Here is a 27,962-nt window from a genome sequence, read left to right as displayed (position 1 = left end):
ATAGTGTAAATGGTCCATTCTGGGTGCAGCAGAAAACCTACTTATCTTAGATTGCATTTGGGTTCAGTGGAACAATACATTATTATCTCTTCTTCACCTGATATCTACCAGGGTGTTTATCAATGAAATAATCGATGGACAAACACAATCACAGTCTGATGTTTGCATTAATAAATCATTTCATTTAAAATAATGTTACAATTCATTACAATAAGTCAATAAGTTAAATTACTAAATGACATCAGCTTTCATCAATTCAACCCTGTGTGGTTTTCTTCAGATTGTTTTATTTTCTCATTTGCTTGATTTGTCAGACAGGTGAAGATACTGTAGGATAAGAGAAGTTGCTTAATATCTTACTTAAATAAAGAGTTGACGATGAGAGACAGAGGAGTGTTTGAGAGAGAGATATCGCAGATTACAGGGCGAGATAGCAGAGACATGATTGACAAGTGAAGCAGCCTATGGGAGTGAGACATGATGATCCATCGTGTAAACAGCCTAAGCCTGTTGGAGATTCAGGTCCCAAATCAAATCACTCACAGATACAGGAAAACCCATTGGTGTAGCGATGCCTGGAGAAGTGAGTACACCATCATTTTGCCAGAAAAATCTTTCATAGAAAAACAACAAATGCATGTTAAGCCCACATCAATGCTTATACCGCACAAGGATACAATTTTTTAGGTCTGGGAAAAATATAAAATATTTTTTTGGGAGGGTCTAGTTGCCCTTTAAAATAATTAAGCTACTAGCCAAATACCATGTGGCTCGCAGTGTCTGTACTCTACAATGTAAGCCTACAGTAGAGTACATGTGATTGCAGAGTTTTCAAAATAAATGCCCTCCAGATTGATACAAATCATAATTATATAATGTAGGCCTAATTTGTAGTCAACATTTAAAGATGCACTATACCGAAATGGCTCCGCCATTTCCTGGTTGCTAAAATTCTAAGTTTGCCTAATTTCAGTTTGTGACAAAACAATAGGTAATTGTATAGTCTTTGTACAATCTCAACCTCTGCAATACATTTTCCATAACCAAAAAGATTGTATTTTCAGCCGTCTGAAAATGGTGTACAAAACAAAATAAAAGATGCAAAAACTAAACTTAAGAATGGGAAGCATAGAAATAGTGCACATATAATAGATCTACCACTTATTAGACTTGCTTTCAATGATGACAGTGACATTTCTATGTGAACTTGTTTGGTTGCACAAAGTTACATATTGCAGCTTTAATTAGGAAGTTTTCCTTGGGAAAGCATTTGGAAATGTTCATTCAAAACAGCACATAATGACTGAATTGAGCACTGCAAAGATTCAACCAAGACTTTGGACCAAACTGTTTCAATACCTGGTTTGCTTACCCATTGTTTCTGGATTTGATTCATTTAACCTTTATTTTACTAGGCAAGTCCTACCTACCCTACCAGCTGTGAGCTGCTCCATGGGACAACCAGCTGCTGCTCTTACTGCCATGATATTCAGCTGAAACTTGGCTGTGTGCAGCGCACGTGAATATATTACACGTGCTTTACGATTGTGTAGGCTACTTTCTCTATTGTACCACATACTTGATACCATTTATACCACCAGTACACTACTTTGATACGGATCAGTGGGAATTAAGAAGTGACTATACCCAATGTCCACTGAACAAAAAGTGGGTTTCGTGCATATTTATTTTATTGAACCTTTATTGAAACCTCTGTGGGGTTTAGGGCGTATACCTCCGTGTAGCTCCTACTACACCACTGTTTAAACCTCTGTGGGGTTTAGGGCGTATACCTCCGTGTAGCTCCTACTACACCACTGTTTAAACCTCTGTGGGGTTTAGGGCGTATACCTCCGTGTAGCTCCTACTACACCACTGTTTAAACCTCTGTGGGGTTTAGGGCGTATACCTCCGTGTAGCTCCTACTGCACCACTGTTTAAACCTCTGTGGGGTTTAGGGCGTATACCTCCGTGTAGCTCCTACTACACCACTGTTTAAACCTCTGTGGGGTTTAGAGCGTATACCTCCGTGTAGCTCCTACTACACCACTGTTTAAACCTCTGTGGGGTTTAGGGCGTATACCTCCGTGTAGCTCCTACTACACCACTGTTTAAACCTCTGTGGGGTTTAGGGTGTATACCTCCGTGTAGCTCCTACTGCACCACTGTTTAAACCTCTGTGGGGTTTAGGGCGTATACCTCCGTGTAGCTCCTACTACACCACTGTTTAAACCTCTGTGGGGTTTAGGGTGTATACCTCCGTGTAGCTCCTACTGCACCACTGTTTAAACCTCTGTGGGGTTTAGGGCGTATACCTCCGTGTAGCTCCTACTACACCACTGTTTAAACCTCTGTGGGGTTTAGGGTGTATACCTCCGTGTAGCTCCTACTGCACCACTGGGAAACCCTGCTGTAGGTTAACACTGCATTTAAAGATGTGTGTGGTGTTGCATCAGCATCCAATGATAACATCCACCAGATATTGAATCAGGTGTGTTACTGCTTGGCTGGGGCAAAAGCCTGCACCCACACTGGCCCTCTGTTAGAATACTGGCCAGCCCTGTTGTATAGGAACTGATCTAGTGTTTCTCAGTGGGAGGGAGACCCCTGCAGGTCGTTCTGAACACTGCAGCGTCTTCAGATACACAAGGACCGATATATCAATTGAACCAAAGACTCACCTAAACCAACACCATAGACATATCCTACAGACTGACAATCACGATGTGTTTTCTAAAGCATCACACCTTTTCTCAAGAACAGAAAGACACAAAACATGTAAATCGAGATGCACTTCTGAGTTCAGTGTTATGACCCCACGGTTAGGCATCAGCAGAACAGAAAGCTTAGGCTAGCATTGAATGAATACAGATTGAGCTTAACATGGTCAACATCTTACAGGGTTCTTTTTGTGCTATTCTGTCCAATGTCTGAAATGTCCACATGTCTTTAGGAGGTACACAAAACACACAGGTGACGTAAACATGTTCCTTGTTCAGGTATCTGTCAAGATGGCAGAATACTTTCCTGGGATCCAATTCCTACATGATGAGCATTCTGTGTGTGTGTGTTTTAATGAGAAGGTTTGTGTATTCAAAAATGGCTTCAGGGCAATTTCAGCATCTGTAAACCGAAACAGAACCAGCAGCTGAAACACACATGCTACCCTTGGTTCTGCTCGGCCCAATAGTTACAAATAAAGGAAATGTATGGTTTCTCTCTCTCTGTAATAGTCTCTTCAGTAGATCTCTTTGAAATGGAGATAGTGGCTACAAACAGGAGATAATATCTATATGTCAATCGGTCTGTGTGGTTCATATGAGTCCAGTCTCTTGTATCATGGGTCCGTTTCCCTCCGTCTGTCTGTCTAGACTCATTCTGGGAGTTCAGTTCAGAGTCAGAGAGAAGGGTTGTTTCTACCTCCAGGGTTCCAACCTAGACTCTCACAGCTGTCCATAATCAGTCGACACACACACACACACACTTCCTGTTTTAGAACTTTTCAGATGCGTCTCCTCAGTCCATCACCACTAGACGTTTCCTCTTTTAGAACAGGTTCTGTTCCAACACCACCAGCCGTTTCCTCCTTTAGAACAGGTTCTGTTCCATCACCACCAGCCGTTTCCTCTTTTAGAACAGGTTCTGTTCCAACACCACCAGCCGTTTCCTCCTTTAGAACAGGTTCTGTTCCATCACCACCAGCCGTTTCCTCTTTTAGAACAGGTTCTGTTCCATCACCACCAGCCGTTTCCTCTTTTAGAACAGGTTCTGTTCCATCACCACCAGCCGTTTCCTCTTTTAGAACAGGTTCTGTTCCAGCATCTGTATCCCTCTTTTGTTCTCTTCTACCACTGCACTCTGTTCCAGTCCAGAGCACTCCAAAGTGGCCACAAAACACCCAATGGCCTTGCACGTTGTCAAATCCCTTGTCCAATATCGTCCCAGAGAACCATCTCCTTCAGCCAATCGCACCACAAGACGTTAGCCTCCTTAGCCAATAGTCACAGGTCTCCATGGAGTTTTGACCAAAGAGGTGATGCGATGTATGAAGGCATGTATCTAAGTTTTTAGAGTTACTTATTCACCTGTACAAACCTGCTATATGTTTCTACTGTAGCTTCCTGTTGGCTTGTGTTTATATTGTGTGCTTGGGGTGTATTCAAGGGTTCATGGTGAATAACAGCTTAAGTTGTAGTGTGCGTCATTGTTTCTCCTTCAGTCAGTCCAGAAGTTGTTCATTTGTAGTTTGATGGTGTGTAGTGGTTGTTTATCTGTAGTTGCTGTTATTGGTATGTAGAAGTTGTAGTTTGTTGGTTTGTAGTTGGTGTAGTAGTAGTTGTGTGAGGACAGGTAGTGGTGGTAGTTCCGGGCCAAGCAAGACCAGAGGGACGGATGGAGGAGAGCATGTTTAGGAGGTGATGATCTCTCCTCCTAGGTGCCTCCATCCCTTCTGTGTCTCAACAGCTGGAAGATAATCTGAAACAGACACACGGCTCAGGAAACAACAACATGCGCAGGCTGGCAAAAATGCACATGGACACTCGCACACACACGCACGCACACACACACACGCACACACACACACGCCCAGGCCCAGGCCCAGCCCCAGGCCGCTACTGCTGTACCAGAGACAGAGGCAGACAAAGCCTTACCTTGCTACACATACCTTCTTTACTGCAGTTCTTATTGTCCTTATCCACAGCCTCCTCTTCCACCTGGAGACACACAACATTCCACAACATTCTCAAACAATATCAGTGGACAACATTCAAAAGATATTAGCCAGTGAAATGTGCAACATAAGACTGCTGGTTAGCCAGTAGACAGTACATGGCAGCATAAGACTGCTGGTTAGCCAGTAGACAGTACATGGCAGCATAAGACTGCTGGTTAGCCAGTAGACAGTACATGGCAGTATAAGACTGCTGGTTAGCCAGTACATGGCAGCATAAGACTGCTGGTTAGCCAGTAGACAGTACATGGCAGCATAAGACTGCTGGTTAGCCAGTAGACAGTACATGGCAGTATAAGACTGCTGGTTAGCTAGTACATGGCAGCATAAGACTGCTGGTTGGCCAGTAGACAGTACATGGCAGCAAAAGACTGCTGGTTAGCCAGTAGACAGTACATGGCAGCAAAAGACTGCTGGTTAGCCAGTAGACAGTACATGGCAGCAAAAGACTGCTGGTTAGCCAGTAGACAGTACATGGCAGCAAAAGACTGCTGGTTAGCCAGTAGACAGTACATGGCAGCAAAGGACTGCTGGTTAGCCAGTAGACAGTACATGGCAGCATAAGACTGCTGGTTAGCCAGTACATGGCAGCAAAAGACTGCTGGTTAGCCAGTAGACAGTACATGGCAGCATAAGACTGCTGGTTAGCCAGTAGACAGTACATGGCAGCATAAGACTGCTGGTTAGCCAGTAGACAGTACATGGCAGTATAAGACTGCTGGTCAGCCAGTAGACAGTACATGGCAGTATAAGACTGCTGGTTAGCCAGTAGACAGTACATGGCAGCATAAGACTGCTGGTTAGCCAGTAGACAGTACATGGCAGCATAAGACTGCTGGTTAGCCAGTAGACAGTTCATGGCAGCATAAGACTGCTGGTTAGCCAGTAGACAGTACATGGCAGCATAAGACTGCTGCTTTGCCAGTAGACAGTACATGGCAGTATAAGACTGCTGGTTAGCCAGTAGACAGTACATGGCAGCATAAGACTGCTGGTTAGCCAGTAGACAGTACATGGCAGTATAAGACTGCTGGTCAGCCAGTAGACAGTACATGGCAGTATAAGACTGCTGGTTAGCCAGTAGACAGTACAAAGCAGTATACAACCCTCTTCTCACCTCTTTCTTCCACTTGAGTTCACAGAAGACTCTCTCAACGCACTCATGCAGGTAGTTGAACTGGACACAGGACAACAAAGGGTTAACTCTCTGCACATTGATACATCATGTTCAGACATTCGTTGGGACTCTCAAAAGGTGTGTACTGTGAGTGTGTGTGAGACTCACGTAGGGAGTAAAGATCTTGACCCAGCGAGGTTTCTTCTCTGCCCTGGCGTACTGGAAGCAGAAGGCCATGCCCTCCTCATCAGTGTCCCAGTGCTGCATCTCCACCCACTCAAACACGATCACCTGGTTCTGTTACAGAGAGACAGGGTCAACACACACACACACACACACACACACACACACACACACACACACACACACACACACATACACACACACCTCTAACGTTCCCTCCTCTGTGCAGGCGTGCAGTTTAAAGTGGTGTATGCTGATGGCTGTGACGACGTGGCCTTTGCGTCGGGAGTCACAGGAGCAGTGTGGGAAGATGATCTCGTTGTAGCCTTCACAGCCCCGTAACATACTGAGATACTGGGGGAAAGAGAGAACATTTAGGGGGTCAGACAACTGCTTCTAGAAACCATCCTATGTTCCATGTCTATTTGGTCATATATGCCATGTATATACCAAGTCTTACACTACATTACCTAGTTTATTCCCATCTATTACAGCCCTACCCTTAACCAGAATGGAAGACCAGTCATGTACTCCCTGACGAAGGCCATGCAGTCGAAACGTGTCAGAGTTTTAAATCTGTTTCCATTGAACATGCCATACAAAAAAAGGCATTTTAATTCATTATCTGAAGAGGGCCTTGGTCCTCCTTTCTTTTTGACAGTCATGTACTGTATTTGCTCATTAGTTGTGACAGTAATGTCTGTTGTAGCATGGCCATCTAGTGACTAGAAGAGAGGCAGAGCGAGACACTAACCATGGCCATCTAGTGACTAGAAGAGAGGCAGAGCGAGACACTTACCATGGTCATCTAGTGACTAGAAGAGAGGCAGAGCGAGACACTTACCATGGCCATCTAGTGACTAGAAGAGAGGCAGAGAGAGACACTAACCATGGCCATCTAGTGACTAGAAGAGAGGCAGAGCGAGATACTTACCATGGCCATCTAGTGACTAGAAGAGAGGGAGAGAGAGACACTAACCATGGTCATCTAGTGACTAGAAGAGAGGGAGAGAGAGACACTAACCATGGCCATCTAGTGACTAGAAGAGAGGCAGAGCGAGATACTTACCATGGCCATCTAGTGACTAGAAGAGAGGGAGAGAGAGACACTAACCATGGTCATCTAGTGACTAGAAGAGAGGCAGAGAGAGACACTTACCATGGTCATCTAGTGACTAGAAGAGAGGCAGAGAGAGACACTTACCATGGTCATCTAGTGACTAGAAGAGAGGCAGAGCAAGACACTAACCATGGTCATCTAGTGACTAGAAGAGAGGCAGAGCGAGACACTTACCATGGTCATCTAGTGACTAGAAGAAAGGGAGAGAGACACTAACCATGGCCATCTAGTGACTAGAAGAGAGGCAGAGAGAGACACTAACCATGGCCATCTAGTGACTAGAAGAGAGGGAGAGAGAGACACTAACCATGGCCATCTAGTGACTAGAAGAGAGGCAGAGCGAGACACTAACCATGGCCATCTAGTGACTAGAAGAGAGGCAGAGCGAGACACTTACCATGGTCATCTAGTGACTAGAAGAGAGGCAGAGCGAGACACTTACCATGGCCATCTAGTGACCAGAAGAGAGGGCGAGAGAGACACTTACCATGGTCATCTAGTGACTAGAAGAGAGGCAGAGCGAGACACTTACCATGGCCATCTAGTGACTAGAAGAGAGGCAGAGCGAGACACTTACCATGGCCATCTAGTGACCAGAAGAGAGGCAGAGAGAGACACTAACCATGGCCATCTAGTGACTAGAAGAGAGGCAGAGCGAGACACTTACCATGGCCATCTAGTGACTAGAAGAGAGGCAGAGAGAGACACTTACCATGGCCATCTAGTGACTAGAAGAGAGGCAGAGAGAGACACTAACCATGGCCATCTAGTGACTAGAAGAGAGGGAGAGAGAGACACTTACCATGGTCATCTAGTGACTAGAAGAGAGGCAGAGAGAGACACTTACCATGGTCATCTAGTGACTAGAAGAGAGGCAGAGCAAGACACTAACCATGGTCATCTAGTGACTAGAAGAGAGGCAGAGCGAGACACTAACCATGGCCATCTAGTGACTAGAAGAGAGGCAGAGAGAGACACTAACCATGGCCATCTAGTGACTAGAAGAGAGGGAGAGAGAGACACTAACCATGGCCATCTAGTGACTAGAAGAGAGGCAGAGAGAGACACTTACCATGGTCATCTAGTGACTAGCAGAGATGCAGAGAGAGAGACACTTACCATGGTCATCTAGTGACTAGCAGAGAGGTAAAGAGAGACACTTACCATGGTCATCTAGTGACTAGAAGAGAGGCAGAGAGAGACACTTACCATGGTCATCTAGTGACTAGAAGAAAGGGAGAGAGACTAACCATGGCCATCTAGTGACTAGAAGAGAGGCAGAGAGAGACTAACCATGGTCATCTAGTGACTAGAAGAGAGAGAGACACTAACCATGGCCATCTAGTGACTATAAGAGAGGGAGAGAGAGACACTAACCATGGCCATCTAGTGACTAGAAGAGAGGGAGAGAGAGAGACACTAACCATGGCCATCTAGTGACTAGAAGAGAGGCAGAGAGAGACACTTACCATGGTCATCTAGTGACTAGAAGAGAGGGAGAGAGAGAGACACTAACCATGGCCATCTAGTGACTAGCAGAGGGAGAGAGACACTAACCATGGTCATCTAGTGACTAGAAGAGAGAGAGACACTAACCATGGCCATCTAGTGACTAGAAGAGAGGGAGAGAGAGACACTAACCATGGCCATCTAGTGACTAGAAGAGAGGGAGAGAGAGACACTAACCATGGCCATCTAGTGACTAGAAGAGAGAGAGACACTAACCATGGCCATCTAGTGACTAGAAGAGAGAGAGACACTAACCATGGCCATTAGTGACTAGAAGAGAGGGAGAGAGAGACACTAACCATTGCCATCTAGTGACTAAAAGAGAGGGAGAGAGAGACACTAACCATGGCCATCTAGTGACTAGAAGAGAGAGAGACACTAACCATGGCCATCTAGTGACTAGAAGAGAGAGAGACACTAACCATGGCCATCTAGTGACTAGAAGAGAGGGAGAGAGAGACACTAACCATGGCCATCTTCTTCTGTTCTGCTAATTTCTGTAGCTGGTAGGACTTCTCCTCTGCCTTGATAAATCCCCTTTTCACATCATCCACCGCCTGAGAGAGGTGGGGTGAGAGAGAGAGAGAGAGAGAGAGAGAGTTATGATGGACAAACCAACTGAACTCTACCTTACACACACACACAATGCACATTCCCCTGACACACACACAATGCACATTCCCCTGACACACACACACACACACACACACAATGCACATTCCCCTGACACACACACACACAATGCACACTCCCCTGACACACACACACACAATGCACACTCCCCTGACACACACACACACAATGCACACTCCCCTGACACACACAATGCACACTCCCCTGACACACACACACAATGCACACTCCCCTGACACACACACACAATGCACACTCCCCTGACACACACACACACACACAATGCACACTCCCCTGACACACACACACAATGCACACACACCTGGTGGAAGCAGTAGCTGACGGCCAGTTGGTTGTCATTGAGCAGGATCTCCTCCTCGGTGGTGAAGAGCCACTTACGCAGGGTGAGGCAGGTCCCAGGGACAGCAGACGTGTAGTTCTGAACATACAGCTTGTGGGGGAACTCATTAGGAGCCAGTTTACGCACTGACGGAGAGAGAGAGAGAGAGCGACAGGGTTAGGTCGGTGGGAGAGAGACAGAGAGCGACAGGGTTAGGTCGGTGGGAGAGAGACAGAGAGCGACAGGGTTAGGTCGGTGGGAGAGAGACAGAGAGCGACAGGGTTAGGTCGGTGGGAGAGAGACAGAGAGCGACAGGGTTAGGTCGGTGGGAGAGAGACAGAGAGCGACAGGGTTAGGTCGGTGGGAGAGAGACAGAGAGCGACAGGGTTTGGTCGGTGGGAGAGAGACAGAGAGCGACAGGGTTAGGTCGGTGGGAGAGAGAGAGAGCGACAGGGTTAGGTCGGTGGGAGAGAGAGAGAGCGACAGGGTTTGGTCGGTGGGAGAGAGAGAGAGCGACAGGGTTAGGTCGGTGGGAGAGAGAGAGAGCGACAGGGTTTGGTCGGTGGGAAAGAGAGAGAGCGACAGGGTTTGGTCGGTGGGAAAGAGAGAGAGCGACAGGGTTAGGTCGGTGCGAGAGAGAGAGAGCGACAGGGTTAGGTCGGTGGGAGAGAGAGAGAGCGACAGGGTTAGGTCGGTGGGAGAGAGAGCGAGAGCGACAGGGTTAGGTCGGTGGGAGAGAGAGAGAGCGACAGGGTTAGGTCGGTGGGAGAGAGAGAGAGCGACAGGGTTTGGTCGGTGGGAGAGAGAGAGAGCGACAGGGTTAGGTCGGTGGGAGAGAGAGAGCGACAGGGTTTGGTCGGTGGGAGAGAGAGAGAGCGACAGGGTTAGATCGGTGGGAGAGAGAGAGAGAGCGAAAGGGTTAGGTCGGTGGGAGAGAGAGAGAGAGAGAGAGATCGACAGGGTTAGGTCGGTGGGAGAGAGACAGAGAGCGACAGGGTTTGGTCGGTGGGAGAGAGAGAGAGCGACCGGGTTAGGTCGGTGGGAGAGAGAGAGAGCGACAGGGTTAGGTCGGTGGGAGAGAGAGAGAGCGACAGGGTTAGGTCGGTGGGAGAGAGAGCGAGAGCGACAGGGTTAGGTCGGTGGGAGAGAGAGCGAGAGCGACAGGGTTAGGTCGGTGGGAGAGAGAGCGAGAGCGACAGGGTTAGGTCGGTGGGAGAGAGACAGAGAGCGACAGGGTTAGGTCGGTGGGAGAGAGAGAGAGCGACAGGGTTAGGTCGGTGGGAGAGAGAGAGAGCGACAGGGTTTGGTCGGTGGGAGAGAGAGAGAGCGACAGGGTTAGGTCGGTGGGAGAGAGAGAGCGACAGGGTTTGGTCGGTGGGAGAGAGAGAGAGCGACAGGGTTAGGTCGGTGGGAGAGAGAGAGAGCGACAGGGTTAGGTCGGTGGGAGAGAGACAGAGAGCGACAGGGTTAGGTCGGTGGGAGAGAGAGCGAGAGCGACAGGGTTAGGTCGGTGGGAGAGAGAGAGAGCGACAGGGTTAGATCGGTGGGAGAGAGAGAGAGAGAGAGCGAAAGGGTTAGGTCGGTGGGAGAGAGAGAGAGAGATCGACAGGGTTAGGTCGGTGGGAGAGAGACAGAGAGCGACAGGGTTAGGTCGGTGGGAGAGAGAGCGAGAGCGACAGGGTTAGGTCGGTGGGAGAGAGAGAGAGCGACAGGGTTAGGTCGGTGGGAGAGAGAGAGAGCGACAGGGTTTGGTCGGTGGGAGAGAGAGAGAGCGACAGGGTTAGGTCGGTGGGAGAGAGAGAGCGACAGGGTTTGGTCGGTGGGAGAGAGAGAGAGCGACAGGGTTAGATCGGTGGGAGAGAGAGAGAGAGCGAAAGGGTTAGGTCGGTGGGAGAGAGAGAGAGAGAGAGATCGACAGGGTTAGGTCGGTGGGAGAGAGACAGAGAGCGACAGGGTTTGGTCGGTGGGAGAGAGAGAGAGCGACCGGGTTAGGTCGGTGGGAGAGAGAGAGAGCGACAGGGTTAGGTCGGTGGGAGAGAGAGAGAGCGACAGGGTTAGGTCGGTGGGAGAGAGAGCGAGAGCGACAGGGTTAGGTCGGTGGGAGAGAGAGCGAGAGCGACAGGGTTAGGTCGGTGGGAGAGAGAGCGAGAGCGACAGGGTTAGGTCGGTGGGAGAGAGACAGAGAGCGACAGGGTTAGGTCGGTGGGAGAGAGAGAGAGCGACAGGGTTAGGTCGGTGGGAGAGAGAGAGAGCGACAGGGTTTGGTCGGTGGGAGAGAGAGAGAGCGACAGGGTTAGGTCGGTGGGAGAGAGAGAGCGACAGGGTTTGGTCGGTGGGAGAGAGAGAGAGCGACAGGGTTAGGTCGGTGGGAGAGAGAGAGAGAGCGACAGGGTTAGGTCGGTGGGAGAGAGACAGAGAGCGACAGGGTTAGGTCGGTGGGAGAGAGAGCGAGAGCGACAGGGTTAGGTCGGTGGGAGAGAGAGAGAGCGACAGGGTTAGATCGGTGGGAGAGAGAGAGAGAGAGAGCGAAAGGGTTAGGTCGGTGGGAGAGAGAGAGAGAGAGATCGACAGGGTTAGGTCGGTGGGAGAGAGACAGAGAGCGACAGGGTTAGGTCGGTGGGAGAGAGAGCGAGAGCGACAGGGTTAGGTCGGTGGGAGAGAGAGAGAGCGACAGGGTTAGGTCGGTGGGAGAGAGACAGAGAGCGACAGGGTTAGGTCGGTGGGAGAGAGACAGAGAGCGACAGGGTTAGGTCGGTGGGAGAGAGAGAGCGACAGGGTTAGGTCGGTGGGAGAGAGAGAGAGCGACAGGGTTTGGTCGGTGGGAGAGAGAGAGAGCGACAGGGTTAGGTCGGTGGGAGAGAGAGAGAGCGACAGGGTAAGGTCGGTGGGAGAGAGAGAGAGCGACAGGGTTAGGTCGGTGGGAGAGAGAGCGAGAGTGACAGGGTTAGGTCGGTGGGAGAGAGAGAGAGCGACAGGGTTAGATCGGTGGGAGAGAGAGAGAGAGCGAAAGGGTTAGGTTGGTGGGAGAGAGAGAGAGAGATCGACAGGGTTAGGTCGGTGGGAGAGAGAGAGAGCGACAGGGTTAGCCCGGTGGGAGCGAGACAGAGAGCGACAGGGTTAGCCCGGTGGGAGCGAGAGAGAGCGACAGGGTTAGGTCGGTGGGAGAGAGAGAGAGCGACAGGGTTAGATCGGTGGGAGAGAGAGCGAGAGCGAAAGGGTTAGGTCGGTGGGAGAGAGACAGAGAGCGACAGGGTTAGGTCGGTGGGAGAGAGACAGAGAGCGACAGGGTTTGGTCGGTGGGAGAGAGACAGAGAGCGACAGGGTTAGGTCGGTGGGAGAGAGAGAGAGCGACAGGGTTAGGTCGGTGGGAGAGAGAGAGAGCGACAGGGTTTGGTCGGTGGGAGAGAGAGAGAGCGACAGGGTTAGGTCGGTGGGAGAGAGAGAGAGCGACAGGGTTTGGTCGGTGGGAGAGAGAGAGAGCGACAGGGTTAGGTCGGTGGGAGAGAGAGAGCGACAGGGTTTGGTCGGTGGGAGAGAGAGAGAGCGACAGGGTTAGGTCGGTGGGAGAGAGAGAGAGCGACAGGGTTAGGTCGGTGGGAGAGAGACAGAGAGCGACAGGGTTAGGTCGGTGGGAGAGAGAGCGAGAGCGACAGGGTTAGGTCGGTGGGAGAGAGAGCGAGAGCGACAGGGTTAGGTCGGTGGGAGAGAGAGAGAGCGACAGGGTTAGATCGGTGGGAGAGAGAGAGAGAACGAAAGGGTTAGGTCGGTGAGAGAGAGAGAGAGAGATCGACAGGGTTAGGTCGGTGGGAGAGAGACAGAGAGCGACAGGGTTTGGTCGGTGGGAGAGAGAGAGAGCGACAGGGTTTGGTCGGTGGGAGAGAGAGAGAGCGACAGGGTTAGGTCGGTTGGAGAGCGAGAGAGCGACAGGGTTAGGTCGGTGGGAGAGAGAGAGAGCGACAGGGTTAGGTCGGTGGGAGAGAGACAGAGAGCGACAGGGTTAGGTCGGTGGGAGAGAGACAGAGAGCGACAGGGTTAGGTCGGTGGGAGAGAGACAGAGAGCGACAGGGTTAGGTCAGTGGGAGAGAGACAGAGAGCGACAGGGTTAGGTCGGTGGGAGAGAGACAGAGAGCGACAGGGTTAGGTCGGTGGGAGAGAGACAGAGAGCGACAGGGTTAGGTCGGTGGGAGAGAGACAGAGAGCGACAGGGTTAGGTCAGTGGGAGAGAGACAGAGAGCGACAGGGTTAGGTCGGTGGGAGAGAGAGAGAGAGCGACAGGGTTAGGTCGGTGGGAGAGAGACAGAGAGCGACAGGGTTAGGTCAGTGGGGGAGAGACAGAGAGCGACTGGGTTAGGTCGGTGGGAGAGAGACAGAGAGCAACAGGGTTAGGTCGGTGGGAGAGAGAGAGAGCGACAGGGTTAGGTCGGTGGGAGAGAGAGAGAGCGACAGGGTTAGGTCGGTGGGAGAGAGACAGAGAGCGACAGGGTTAGGTCGGTGGGAGAGAGACCGAGAGCGACAGGGTTAGGTCAGTGGGGGAGAGACAGAGAGCGACAGGGTTAGGTCGGTGGGAGAGAGACAGAGAGCGACAGGGTTAGGTCGGTGGGAGAGAGAGAGAGCGACAGGGTTAGGTCGGTGGGAGAGAGAGAGAGCGACAGGGTTAGGTCGGTGGGAGAGAGAGAGAGCGACAGGGTTAGGTCGGTGGGAGAGAGAGAGCGACAGGGTTAGGTCGGTGGGAGAGAGAGAGCGACAGGGTTAGGTCGGTGGGAGAGAGAGCAACAGGGTTAGGTCGGTGGGAGAGAGACAGAGAGCGACAGGGTTTGGTCGGTGGGAGAGAGACAGAGAGCGACAGGGTTAGGTCGGTGGGAGAGAGAGAGAGAGAGCGACAGGGTTAGGTCGGTGGGAGAGAGAGAGAGCGACAGGGTTAGGTCGGTGGGTGTTTTCCTGTTGTGGCTAGATGGTATACAGCTACGGTAGGAAAGTTCCATGTTTGAGTTGAGTCAAGGAAGAATGTAGCATTTTACCTAACCCATTCCCTTTTCCTAACCTTAACCTAATTCTCCTAACCCACTACGTTAATTATCCTAACCCACTACGTTAATTCTCCTAACACACTACGTTAATTCTCCTAACCCGGCTATGAAAAGCCAATTCGTAGCTGTATACCATCTAATCAAAACCGTGTTTCGCTACAAATAGAAATGCTTTGCTCATATCCCAACCAACCAGACACCACAACAGCAACATCATGAAGAAGTGATTCAATCAACAAAGCTCCTGGGTAGGAATGTTAGCCTCTATGATTAAAAAGACACACACACACACCACACACACACACACACACACACACACACACACACAGTGTGAGGCCAAAGTCTCAGGTGATTAAGGTTAATGCTAGAGTTAGCACATAGAAAAAGACTAGTACTATGAAATAAAATATATCACCCTCACACTTACCAAAGGAGTGGTTGATGACCTCAAACAAAGCAAAGTAGCTGGCTGTTATGCTGTCCATTCCTACTGTCATGACCACAGCCTGTGGGAGAGTGGGAAAGGCCTGTGCATTAACAAAGAGGCCTGTGCATTAACAAAGAGGCCTGTGCATTAACAAAGAGGCCTGTGCATTAACAAAGAGGCCTGTGCATTAACAAAGAGGCCTGTGCATTAACAAAGAGGCCTGTGCATTAACAAAGAGGCCTGTGCATGAACAAAGAGGCCTGTGCATGAACAAAGAGGCCTGTGCATTAACAAGGAGGCCTGTGCATTAACAAGGAGGCCTGTGCATTAACAAGGAGGCCTGTGCATTAACAAAGAGGCCTGTGCATTAACAAAGAGGCCTGTGCATTAACAAAGAGGCCTGTGCATTAACAAGGAGGCCTGTGCATTAACAAGGAGGCCTGTGCATTAACAAGGAGGCCTGTGCATTAACAAGGAGGCCTGTGCATTAACAAGGAGTGCTGTGTACATTTGTGGTCCAGCCTAGAATTGTTTAATGTGGGTCCAAGTGGTAACCAAGGTGTGAGGGTGTGGCCTGATGTTCCAGGGCACTAGGTGTGGCCTGATGTTCCAGGGAACTAGGTGTGGCCTGATGCTCCTGGGGACTAGGTGTGGCCTGATGTTCCTGGGGACTAGGTGTGAAGGTGTGGCATGATGTTCCTAGGGACTAGGTGTGAGGGTGTGGCCTGATGTTCCTGGGGACTAGGTGTGGCCTGATGTTCCTGGGGACTAGGTGTGGCCTGATGTTCCTAGGGACTAGGTGTGAGGGTGTGGCCTGATGGTCCTGGGGACTAGGTGTGAGGGTGTGGCCTGATGGTCCTGGGGACTAGGTGTGAGGGTGTGGCCTGATGGTCCTGGGGACTAGGTGTGAGGGTTTGGCCTGATGGTCCTGGGGACTAGGTGTGAGGGTGTGGCCTGATGGTCCTGGGGACTAGGTGTGAGGGTGTGGCCTGATGGTCCTGGGGACTAGGTGTGAGGGTGTGGCCTGATGGTCCTGGGGACTAGGTGTGAGGGTGTGGCCTGATGGTCCTGGGGACTAGGTGTGAGGGTGTGGCCTGATGGTCCTGGGGACTAGGTGTGAGGGTGTGGCCTGATGGTCCTGGGGACTAGGTGTGAGGGTGTGGCATGATGGTCCTGGGGACTAGGTGTGAGGGTGTGGCCTGATGGTCCTGGGGACTAGGTGTGAGGGTGTGGCCTGATGGTCCTGGGGACTAGGTGTGAGGGTGTGGCCTGATGGTCCTGGGGACTAGGTGTGAGGGTGTGGCCTGATGGTCCTGGGGACTAGCTAGGTGTGAGGGTGTGGCCTGAAGGTCCTGGGGACTAGGTGTGAGGGTGTGGCCTGATGGTCCTGGGGACTAGCTAGGTGTGAGGGTGTGGACTGATGGTCCTGGGGACTAGGTGTGAGGGTGTGGCCTGATGGTCCTGGGGACTAGGTGTGAGGGTGTGGCCTGATGGTCCTGGGGACTAGGTGTGAGGGTGTGGCATGATGGTCCTGGGGACTAGGTGTGAGGGTGTGGCATGATGGTCCTGGGGACTAGGTGTGAGGGTGTGGCCTGATGGTCCTGGGGACTAGGTGTGAGGGTGTGGCATGATGGTCCTGGGGACTAGGTGTGAGGGTGTGGCCTGATGGTCCTGGGGACTAGGTGTGAGGGTGTGGCCTGATGGTCCTGGGGACTAGGTGTGAGGGTGTGGCCTGATGGTCCTGGGGACTAGCTAGGTGTGAGGGTGTGGCCTGATGGTCCTGGGGACTAGGTGTGAGGGTGTGGCCTGATGGTCCTGGGGACTAGCTAGGTGTGAGGGTGTGGACTGATGGTCCTGGGGACTAGGTGTGAGGGTGTGGCCTGATGGTCCTGGGGACTAGGTGTGAGGGTGTGGCCTGATGGTCCTGGGGACTAGGTGTGAGGGTGTGGCATGATGGTCCTGGGGACTAGGTGTGAGGGTGTGGCATGATGGTCCTGGGGACTAGGTGTGAGGGTGTGGCCTGATGGTCCTGGGGACTAGGTGTGAGGGTGTGGCATGATGGTCCTGGGGACTAGGTGTGAGGGTGTGGCCTGATGGTCCTGGGGACTAGGTGTGAGGGTGTGGCCTGATGGTCCTGGGGACTAGGTGTGAGGGCTGTATGTGTAACTAGAGGTTAGGGGTGTGTTACCTGGTAGACCTGGTCAGTTGTACAGTTTTTGCGGACTCGGACTGTGACGGTGGTTTTATCAGGCATGGCTATCCTCAACTCCACATCTGATACGCCGTTATAGTTCTACGGAGAATGGGGGGTGGCAAGAGATGACTTACAGGACCACTCTCACACACACACACACAGTGTAGACAGAGATGGAAAAGCAGAAGAGAGGAAACCAAAAAGAAGAAAAAAGGACAGAGATGCCAGCCCCATCTCACACACCACACATCCCAGAGGATAGGATGAGAGGAGAGAGAACAAGAGAGAAAGAGTCTAAAACAAGAATACATCTTAGAGAGAGGAATAAGCAAACACACTCAGAATGACACGCTTACCTCATCAGACTCGTCAGACAGAAACTCCTGCATGACATCACTCTCCCCAATCACCCTCACTGAACACACTGTGAAGAGAGAAGGGAGAATGGGCAGCAGGATGGTGAAAAGGAGGGGAGAGAGAAAGTAGAAACACTGAGAAAGGCAGATCCCACTGTAGACACTCCCATGAGTTCCTCTCTTAGTAGCCTGTAATCCTGACCATCTCTACCTCCTCTCTAAGACACTCCCATGAGTTCCTCTCTTAGTAGCCTGTAATCCTGACCATCTATACCTCCTCTCTAAGACACTCCCATGAGTTCCTCTATGAGTAGCCTGTTATCCTGACCATCTCTACCTCCTCTCTAAGACACTCCCATGAGTTCCTCTATGAGTAGCCTGTTATCCTGACCATCTCTACCTCCTCTCTAAGACACTCCCATGAGCCTCTCTTAGTAGCCTGTAATCCTGACCATCTACCTCCTCTCTAAGACACTCCCATGAGTTCCTCTATGAGTAGCCTGTTATCCTGACCATCTCTACCTCCTCTAAGACACTCCCATGAGCCTCTCTTAGTAGCCTGTTATCCTGACCATCTCTACCTCCTCTCTAAGACACTCCAATGAGTTCCTCTATGAGTAGCCTGTAATCCTGACCATCTCTACCTCCTCTCTAAGACACTCCCATGAGCCTCTCTTAGTAGCCTGTAATCCTGACCATCTCTACCTCCTCTCTAAGACACTCCCATGAGCCTCTCTTAGTAGCCTGTAATCCTGACCATCTCTACCTCCTCTCTAAGACACTCCCATGAGCCTCTCTTAGTAGCCTGTTATCCTGACCATCTCTACCTCCTCTCTAAGACACTCCCATGAGTTCCTCTATGAGTAGCCTGTAATCCTGACCATCTCTACCTCCTCTCTAAGACACTCCCATGAGCCTCTCTTAGTAGCCTGTTATCCTGACCATCTCTACCTCCTCTCTAAGACACTCCCATGAGCCTCTCTTAGTAGCCTGTTATCCTGACCATCTCTACCTCCTCTCTAAGACACTCCCATGAGCCTCTCTTAGTAGCCTGTAATCCTGACCATCTCTACCTCCTCTCTAAGACACTCCCACGAGCCTCTCTTAGTAGCCTGTAATCCTGACCATCTCTACCTCCTCTCTAAGACACTCCCATGAGTTCCTCTATGAGTAGCCTGTAATCCTGACCATCTCTACCTCCTCTCTAAGACACTCCCATGAGTTCCTCTATGAGTAGCCTGTTATCCTGACCATCTCTACCTCCTCTCTAAGACACTCCCATGAGCCTCTCTTAGTAGCCTGTAATCCTGACCATCTCTACCTCCTCTCTAAGACACTCCCATGAGCCTCTCTTAGTAGCCTGTAATCCTGACCATCTACCTCCTCTCTAAGACACTCCCATGAGTTCCTCTATGAGTAGCCTGTTATCCTGACCATCTCTACCTCCTCTAAGACACTCCCATGAGCCTCTCTTAGTAGCCTGTTATCCTGACCATCTCTACCTCCTCTCTAAGACACTCCAATGAGTTCCTCTATGAGTAGCCTGTAATCCTGACCATCTCTACCTCCTCTCTAAGACACTCCCATGAGCCTCTCTTAGTAGCCTGTAATCCTGACCATCTCTACCTCCTCTCTAAGACACTCCCATGAGCCTCTCTTAGTAGCCTGTAATCCTGACCATCTCTACCTCCTCTAAGACACTCCCATGAGCCTCTCTTAGTAGCCTGTTATCCTGACCATCTCTACCTCCTCTCTAAGACACTCCCATGAGCCTCTCTTAGTAGCCTGTTATCCTGACCATCTCTACCTCCTCTCTAAGACACTCCCATGAGTTCCTCTATGAGTAGCCTGTAATCCTGACCATCTCTACCTCCTCTCTAAGACACTCCCATGAGCCTCTCTTAGTAGCCTGTTATCCTGACCATCTCTACCTCCTCTCTAAGACACTCCCATGAGTTCCTCTATGAGTAGCCTGTTATCCTGACCATCTCTACCTCCTCTCTAAGACACTCCCATGAGCCTCTCTTAGTAGCCTGTAATCCTGACCATCTCTACCTCCTCTCTAAGACACTCCCATGAGCCTCTCTTAGTAGCCTGTAATCCTGACCATCTACCTCCTCTCTAAGACACTCCCATGAGTTCCTCTATGAGTAGCCTGTTATCCTGACCATCTCTACCTCCTCTAAGACACTCCCATGAGCCTCTCTTAGTAGCCTGTTATCCTGACCATCTCTACCTCCTCTCTAAGACACTCCAATGAGTTCCTCTATGAGTAGCCTGTAATCCTGACCATCTCTACCTCCTCTCTAAGACACTCCCATGAGCCTCTCTTAGTAGCCTGTAATCCTGACCATCTCTACCTCCTCTCTAAGACACTCCCATGAGCCTCTCTTAGTAGCCTGTAATCCTGACCATCTCTACCTCCTCTAAGACACTCCCATGAGCCTCTCTTAGTAGCCTGTTATCCTGACCATCTCTACCTCCTCTCTAAGACACTCCCATGAGCCTCTCTTAGTAGCCTGTTATCCTGACCATCTCTACCTCCTCTCTAAGACACTCCCATGAGTTCCTCTATGAGTAGCCTGTAATCCTGACCATCTCTACCTCCTCTCTAAGACACTCCCATGAGCCTCTCTTAGTAGCCTGTTATCCTGACCATCTCTACCTCCTCTCTAAGACACTCCCATGAGTTCCTCTATGAGTAGCCTGTTATCCTGACCATCTCTACCTCCTCTCTAAGACACTCCCATGAGCCTCTCTTAGTAGCCTGTAATCCTGACCATCTCTACCTCCTCTCTAAGACACTCCCATGAGTTCCCCTATGAGTAGCCTGTTATCTTCCTCTCCAATCCTTTCCTTTTCACATGTCTTCTTCTTCCTCCATTCATGTATTGCATCAACTTCCACCTTCTTCCAGTTATCCCTCCATCTCTCATTCCACCCTTTCTATCACCTTTCCAAATGGTTTTTGCTCCATATTTCTCTGGTCTAATCTTTCTTTCTCCCTCCCTCTCACCTTTCTCCAGGTATTCCTCCAGTCCCCTGCGTCTAGCGTCTAGTTGTTGTTCAGACAGGGAAAAAGGCCATTTGCCAGGTATTTTGGGGAAGGTGTAGTTGGCAAACTCTCTCTTCAGGTTCTGGTTGAGGATAGCAAACTCCCTGTACCTCTTAGAGCACAGCTGTCTGCCTGCCATGTACACATTATACATCTGCAAACAGAGACACACAGTTCAAATACACTTTAGGTATTTTATTTCATTTAACTAGGCAAGTCAGTTAAGATCAAATTCTTATTTACAATGACGGCCTAGGACCAGTGGGTTAACTGCCTTGTTCAGGGGCAGAACGACAGATTTTTACCTTGTCAGCTCGGGGATTCGATCAAGCAACCTTTTGGTTTCTGGCCCAACGCTCTAACCACTAGGCTACCTGCGGCAATACCTACATGTTATGTACATCTTTCCTCAGGCATTTTATCTCTCCCTCCCTCTCTCCCCTGGTTGCGTTCAGTGTATTTGCATGTTGGGACAGATGTGGACAGGTTATTCGCACCACTCCTTCCCTCTCTCCACCCACCCCTTCCTTTCTTTCTCCTTCCGTCCATCTACTCACCACAAACCTCTCCTGGTTGAGTTCAGCGTGTTTGTATGTGGGGACGGAGATGGGGACGGCCTGTTTGTCGCTGTAGTCGTAGCAGGACTGGGCTGAGCCGTCGTCTCCAGGGTCCAGACAGTCAGCCTCCTGGGGAGGTACAGACAGCACGGCCAGCATCAGCTCCCTCTCCCCCGCACGGATCAGATCCACCACCTGCTTATGGGTCGCCCCCTCCACGTTCACACTATTACTGAGAGGAGAGATGGGCAGATGAAGGAGGTAGAGATTGAATACTCATTCATAATTGGGCTAGGGTATACTGAGTCATCATTGCAAATGAGCAGCAGCACTCATACATAATTAGAAACTAGCATTGGTTCTTTCTGCCTAAAATGAATTGTGTTGTTGACGTTTCTTGCTGCCTAGTCAGTGTCTGTCTTGGTGTGAGTGGACTCTTGTATAACAGTGATCATCCTATATTAAGTGCCAGTCTGTGTGTGTCTGGGAGTGAATGGATGAGCCCTCTTGTATAACAGTGATCATCCTATATTAAGTACCAGTCTGTGTGTGTCTGGGAGTGAATGGACGAGCCCTCTTGTATAACAGTGATCATCCTATATTAAGTGCCAGTCTGTGTGTGTCTGGGAGTGAATGGACAAACCCTCTTGTATAACAGTGATCATCCTATATTAAGTGCCAGTCTGTGTGTGTCTGGGAGTGAATGGACGAGCCCTCTTGTATAACAGTGATCATCCTATATTAAGTGCCAGTCTGTGTGTGTCTGGGAGTGAATGGACAAACACTCTTGTATAACAGTGATCATCCTATATTAAGTACCAGTCTGTGTGTGTCTGGGAGTGAATGGACGAGCCCTCTTGTATAACAGTGATCATCCTATATTAAGTGCCAGTCTGTGTGTGTCTGGGAGTGAATGAACAAACCCTCTTGTATAACAGTGATCATCCTATATTAAGTACCAGTCTGTGTGTGTCTGGGAATGAATGGACGAGCCCTCTTGTATAACAGTGATCATCCTATATTAAGTGCCAGTCTGTGTGTGTCTGGGAGTGAATGGACAAACCCTCTTGTATAACAGTGATCATCCTATATTAAGTGCCAGTCTGTGTGTGTCTGGGAGTGAATGGACAAACCCTCTTGTATAACAGTGATCATCCTATATTAAGGGTCAGTCAGTAGACGTCATGATAAGGCTGTCAGCAAGTCTAATGTTCACCTCAGCTGGAACTCTGACGTCTCCCATGGCAACGGGGTCACGGTTGGGTCACGTCACTCAGATGACTGTGCGTCAGAGCATGAGCTAGTAAGATGGACTTGTGACCTCTGCAGGGACTCTGTGTGTGTGTTAGAGGTCGACCGATTATGATTTTTCAACGCCGATACCGATACCGATTATTGGAGGACCAAAAAAGCCGATAACGATTAAAATCGGCCGATTTTTACATTTTTAAAATTTGTAATAATGACAATTACAACAATACTGAATTAACACTTATTTTAACCTAATATAATACATCAATAAAATCAATTTAGCCTCAAATAAATAATGAAACATGTTCAATTTGGTTTAAATAATGCAAAAACAAAGTGTTGGAGAAGAAAGTAAAAGTGCAATATGTGCCATGTAAGAAAGCTAACGTTTAAGTTCCTTGCTCAGAACATGAGAACATATGAAAGTTGGTGGTTCCTTTTAACATGAGACTTCAATATTCCCAGGTAAGAGGTTTTAGGTTGTAGTTAGTATAGTATTTACAGAACTATTTCTCTCTATACCATTTGTATTTCATATACCTTTGACTCTTGGATGTTCTTATAGGCACTATAGTATTGCCAATGTAACAGTATAGCTTCCGTCCACCTCCTTGCCCATTCCTGGGCTCGAACCAGGAACACATAGACAACAGCCACCCTCGAAGCATCGTTACCCATCGCTCCACAAAAGTCACGGCCCTTGCAGCGCAAGGGGAATAACTACTCCAAATCTAAAAGCGAGTGACGTTTGAAACAGTATTAGCGCACACCCAGCTAACTAGCTAGCCATTTCACATGGGTTACACCAGCCATTAGGCTGATAGGCTTGAAGTCATGAACAGCGCTGTGCTTGCGAAGAGCTGCTGGCAAAACGCACGAAAGTGCTGTTTGAATGAATGATTACGGGCCTGCTGCTGCTCAGTCAGACTGCTCTATCAAATCAGACTTAATTATAACATAATAACACACAGAAATACAAGCCTTTGGTCATTAATATGATCGAATCTGGAAACTATAATTTCGAAAACAAAACGTTTATTATTTCAGTGAAATACGGAACCATTCTGTATTTTATCTAACGGGTGGCATCCCTAAGTCTAAATATTATTGTTACATTGCACAACCTTAAATGCATGTCATAATTACATAAAATTCTGGCAAATTAGTTCGCAATGAGCCAGGCAGCCCAAACTGTTGCATATACACTGACTCTGCGGGCACGCAAGAGAAATGACACAATTTCACCTGGTTAATATTGCCTGCCAAACTGGATTAGTAGTTATAACTAGTGATTATGATTGATTGTTTTTTATAAGATAAGTTTAATGCTAGCTAGCAATTTACCTTGGCTTCTACTGCATTTGCGTAACAGGCAGGCTCCTCGTGGAGTGCAATGGTTAGAGCGTTGGACTAGTTAACTGTGCAGTGAGAAGATTGAAACCCCCGAGCTGACAAGGTGAAAATCTGTCGTTCTGCCCCTGAACAGGCAGTTAACCCACAGTTCCTAAGCCGTCATTGAAAATAAGAATGTGTTCTTAACTGACTTGCCTAGTTAAATAAAAGGTATAATTTTTTCGGCCATTCCGATTAATTTGTCGACCTCTAGTGTGTGAGTGAGTGAGTGAGAGAGAGGGCCACTCAGATAGCAGCGTGTCAGGGCATGAGACTGTGTGTGTGTGTGTAAGCAGCAGGAGTGCTGACGTCTGCACTGCAGCAGCCTATTGTAAATATTACAGTTACCAACTATAGTTAGGCTCACAGTTCACACAGTAGAAACTATTGATACAGAAGAACCCAATCCTACCTTCAGGATACACATGATGTCAACGTGATATTTCTGTATAAGTTCACAGGAAAATAAATGATAAAGTAGCCCTTTGCCTAGTAAACCCAGGCTAACTATCATGTTGTTACATCAGTGACAGAGGAACAGAAAGCAGGCCAAAGATTACAGCATCAACACACAACACTGCCAGACAGACCACCTGCAGTGGAGATGCTCCACAAGCACTGCAGTTAACACTGAGGAAGACACTGGGGTCATAAAACAAACAGACAATGACAGAGATACACACACTCCAATGTTTCATCAAGGAAACTGACAGTGTGCGCACAGCCGGCACAACTCCTAATCAGTGTGTGTGGGTAGAGAACACAGTAGGTCCATTCTGTAATCTGTAGGCCTGTGTGTGTTATGCGTCCCAACATGTTGATCACTACATGTATCTCTTACAGGTGTCAAAAAACCCAGACTCATTTCCTTTAATCACTAGTCTCTCGGCTGGCTAATGTTTAACTGAAAGCAGCTGAGGTAGTCATACACACACAGACAGAGACAGACTGGACCGAGACAAACACACACACAGACATACAAAGACAGACTGGACCGAGACAAACACACACACACAGAAAGACAGAGACAAACTGGACCGAGACAAACACACAGAGACAGACTGGACCGAGACAAACACACAGAGACAGACTGGACCGAGACAAACACACAGAGACAGACTGGACCGAGACAAACACACAGAGACAGACTGGACCGAGACAAACACACAGAGACAGACTGGACCGAGACAAACACACAGAGACAGACTGGACCGAGACAAACACACAGACTCTGGGACTGTGTGTGTGTGTGTTCTCTGGGACTGTGTGTGTGTGTGTGTGTTCTCTGGGACTGTGTGTGTGTGTGTGTGTGTGTGTGTTCTCTGGGACTGTGTGTGTTCTCTCTGGGACTGTGTGTGTGTGTGTTCTCTCTGGGACTCTGTGTGTGTTCTCTCTGGGACTGTGTGTGTGTGTGTGTTCTCTCTGGGACTGTGTGTGTGTTCTCTCTGGGACTGTGTGTGTGCGTGTGTTCTCTCTGAGACTGTGTGTGTGTGTGTGTTCTCTCTGGGACTGTGTGTGTGTTCTCTCTGGGACTGTGTGTGTGTGTGTGTTCTCTCTGGGACTGTGTGTGTGTTCTCTCTGGGACTGTGTGTGTGTTCTCTCTGGGACTGTGTGTGTGTGTGTGTTCTCTCTGGGACTGTGTGTGTGTGTGTTCTCTCTGGGACTGTGTGTGTGTGTTCTCTCTGGGACTGTGTGTGTGTGTTCTCTCTGGGACTGTGTGTGTGTTCTCTCTGGGACTGTGTGTGTGTGTGTGTTCTCTCTGGGACTGTGTGTGTGTTCTCTCTGGGACTGTGTGTGTGTTCTCTCTGGGACTGTGTGTGTGTTCTCTCTGGGACTGTGTGTGTGTTCTCTCTGGGACTGTGTGTGTGTGTGTGTTCTCTCTGGGACTGTGTGTGTGTGTGTTCTCTCTGGGACTGTGTGTGTGTGTTCTCTCTGGGACTGTGTGTGTGTGTTCTCTCTGGGACTGTGTGTGTGTGTGTTCTCTCTGGGACTGTGTGTGTGTGTGTTCTCTCTGGGACTGTGTGTGTGTTTGTGTGTGTGTTCTCTCTGGGACTGTGTGTGTGTTCTCTCTGGGACTGTGTGTGTGTTCTCTGGGACTGTGTGTGTGTGTCCTCTGGGACTGTGTGTGTGTGTCCTCTGGGACTGTGTGTGTGTTCTCTGGGACTGTGTGTGTGTTCTCTGGGACTGTGTGTGTGTCCTCTGGGACTGTGTGTGTGTTCTCTGGGACTGTGTGTGTGTTTGTGTGTGTGTTCTCTCTGGGACTGTGTGTGTGTTCTCTGGGACTGTGTTGCTGAGGAGTGTGGAGTTTGGAGAGCTGTGGAGATGCTCCACAAGCACTGCAGCTAACACTGAGGGACTGCTGTGTGTGAGCATATGGAGCACATGGGCAGGTGTCTCTCCCTGGCATAGATAATTGTGTTGCTCAAGACACACACACACACAATGGGCGTGCAACCACCCGTGCACGCACACCAATATTGGAGTCAACAAACTGCCAAGCTACTGCACGGCACCCAATCATAAAGCAGCAAACAGTGAGCCAACGAATCAAAACAGAATTACTGAGAGCACATCCAGTCAGATGAGCCCTATGTATCCCGTATCCAGCAACCCCCCTCGCTCACACACACAGGTACTGATGCTGAGCTGTATGCTGCCTGCTCCTTGCCATGGCAACAGAACCTAACATCACCAAGCTAGCTACCCCTGTGCATACTAAACCTGTCGCAAAGACCAGACAGACACACTGCACTCTCTATGCATTGCAGCATCCGCATCCAGACACATTTGGCATACTATGGCTATTGTTGATCTATTACAATTAGGAAATGTTAAGTCCCAATTTAATTGAGACTAGATAGAAAGCATTTGGGCACACTATTAAAATACCTATTATTATCATCAAGGCAAGTAGGTAAAAATAGTAGCGGACTATGAATGTGCACGCATTGAATGGCCATTTTTCCATTATCTGGTTCTGTTGTTAATAAGAATGACAGATGCTGTTTTTCTGGTAACGTGATGTGTAGGGAAGGAAGGAACCTGTGTGTGTGCTGGTGTTAATATAGTTAGCTTGTATCCAAGTTCAGAGAGTCAGTGTGACTGGAATTCGTAATGATCACATGCTCTCACACAGACCGTCTTTTCATTGGGATGAACCGGCTCTTCTGCCCTGTACACTCCCGATAAGACTGGCACAAGCACAGACTGATGCATGAGTTAGCAAGGCTTTGTTAACCTAGTCTCCAGGTCAAGTGAAACATATCATTTAACGTTGCTAGCTATGATCGTTTATGGCGTTGCACTGAGCCGAGGACAACAGCTTGTGAATTATGGAGTTAACGTTAGCTAGCGAGCTTAAATTTGGGACAGCAGAACACGTTTGTTTCACGAACCAACTGCAGTGCAGAGGAGCTGACATGGCAATTACCGTCCTTTTTTAGCGTTGCTTTGGTCTGTTTGTTTTGCCCTGCCTTGACCAAATATCTACCATTGAGATAGCTTACGCATGTAGTTAGCAGCTACCAGATAGCAAGCTAACTCTTACTTACACTTCCAGAATCCGGTCCCCTTTCGAGATACCGGCTCTGTCCGCTGCACCTCCCGGTAAAACAGCACTAACATGCTGTAGCGGGGCATACAATTCCCCGTTGATGCTCCGTAGTTGTCCTCCTTCGCTAACCTGTCCCCGGACATTGAAGCCATATCCCGAGTCAGACTTGACTATCCGCACCAGTCGCGGGCCTGACGTAACAGTAGTCACCGTTTGGCAACTGCCGGTGCCCTGCGTTGGGCTGACACCGGAGCAGTTACGAGAGGGTGGCTGAACTAACGGAGGTGCCACCGAATGAATTCCCTCTCCCTCGATGTCTGCCATTTTCCGTCAGCCTGTTTCCCCCTTATCCACTTTGAGTCTCCCACACTTCAAGGTAGCTCTCCTAGTTATCTAGCTAGCTTGCTAGAAACGATGGAGAGAGGAGGAGCGACCAAGTCACGAAAACCGATTTGACTCGAGAGACTGCCCTCCCTGGAACCCGCCCATCGTCTGGTTAGAGTGTTTCTCGACTGC

The 27,962-nt window shown here is 49.4% G+C and overlaps 1 protein-coding gene across 2 annotated transcripts; it reads right to left on the bottom strand.

Annotated features, from left to right (window-relative positions):
• Positions 1-161: 161 nt before the first annotated feature.
• LOC110536287 (sorting nexin-27) lies at positions 162-27,962 on the bottom strand. 2 transcript variants are annotated; one of them, XM_036939682.2, is made up of 13 exons: positions 27,445-27,962; positions 21,251-21,482; positions 20,655-20,847; positions 17,639-17,706; positions 17,277-17,381; positions 15,089-15,167; positions 9,617-9,780; positions 9,129-9,218; positions 6,237-6,386; positions 6,018-6,146; positions 5,850-5,909; positions 4,667-4,715; positions 162-4,476 (listed from the first exon to the last, which is right to left on the bottom strand). In XM_036939682.2, exons 1-13 carry the CDS (start codon positions 27,768-27,770, stop codon positions 4,409-4,411), a joined length of 1,713 nt encoding a protein of 570 aa, XP_036795577.1. In that variant the 5' UTR covers positions 27,771-27,962; the 3' UTR covers positions 162-4,408. The 2 variants fall into 2 exon arrangements, with proteins under 2 accessions (XP_036795577.1, XP_036795579.1); XM_036939684.2 differs by having other exon boundaries at positions 4,653-4,715; positions 27,445-27,944.

This window comes from Oncorhynchus mykiss, chromosome 2, assembly GCF_057628025.1.
Source record: "Oncorhynchus mykiss isolate SJ-2025 chromosome 2, ASM5762802v1, whole genome shotgun sequence".
NCBI classification, from domain to species: domain Eukaryota; kingdom Metazoa; phylum Chordata; class Actinopteri; order Salmoniformes; family Salmonidae; genus Oncorhynchus; species Oncorhynchus mykiss.
Note: the sequence above shows the minus strand (reverse complement) of the source record. Positions and strands in the feature narration are given on the sequence as shown.

Bases quoted from the DNA above. Each gene is read 5' to 3' on its own strand.
- LOC110536287 (XM_036939682.2), bottom strand. From the start codon at position 27,770: ATGGCAGACATCGAGGGAGAGGGAATTCATTCGGTGGCACCTCCGTTA. The intron at 21,483-27,444 runs GTAAGTAAGAGT...CTCTCCTCTCAG, and splicing joins GGGGACCGGATTCTGGAAGT to TAATAGTGTGAACGTGGAGG. The intron at 4,477-4,666 runs GTATGTGTAGCA...TGTCTGTTTCAG, and splicing joins TAAGAACTGCAGTAAAGAAG to ATTATCTTCCAGCTGTTGAG.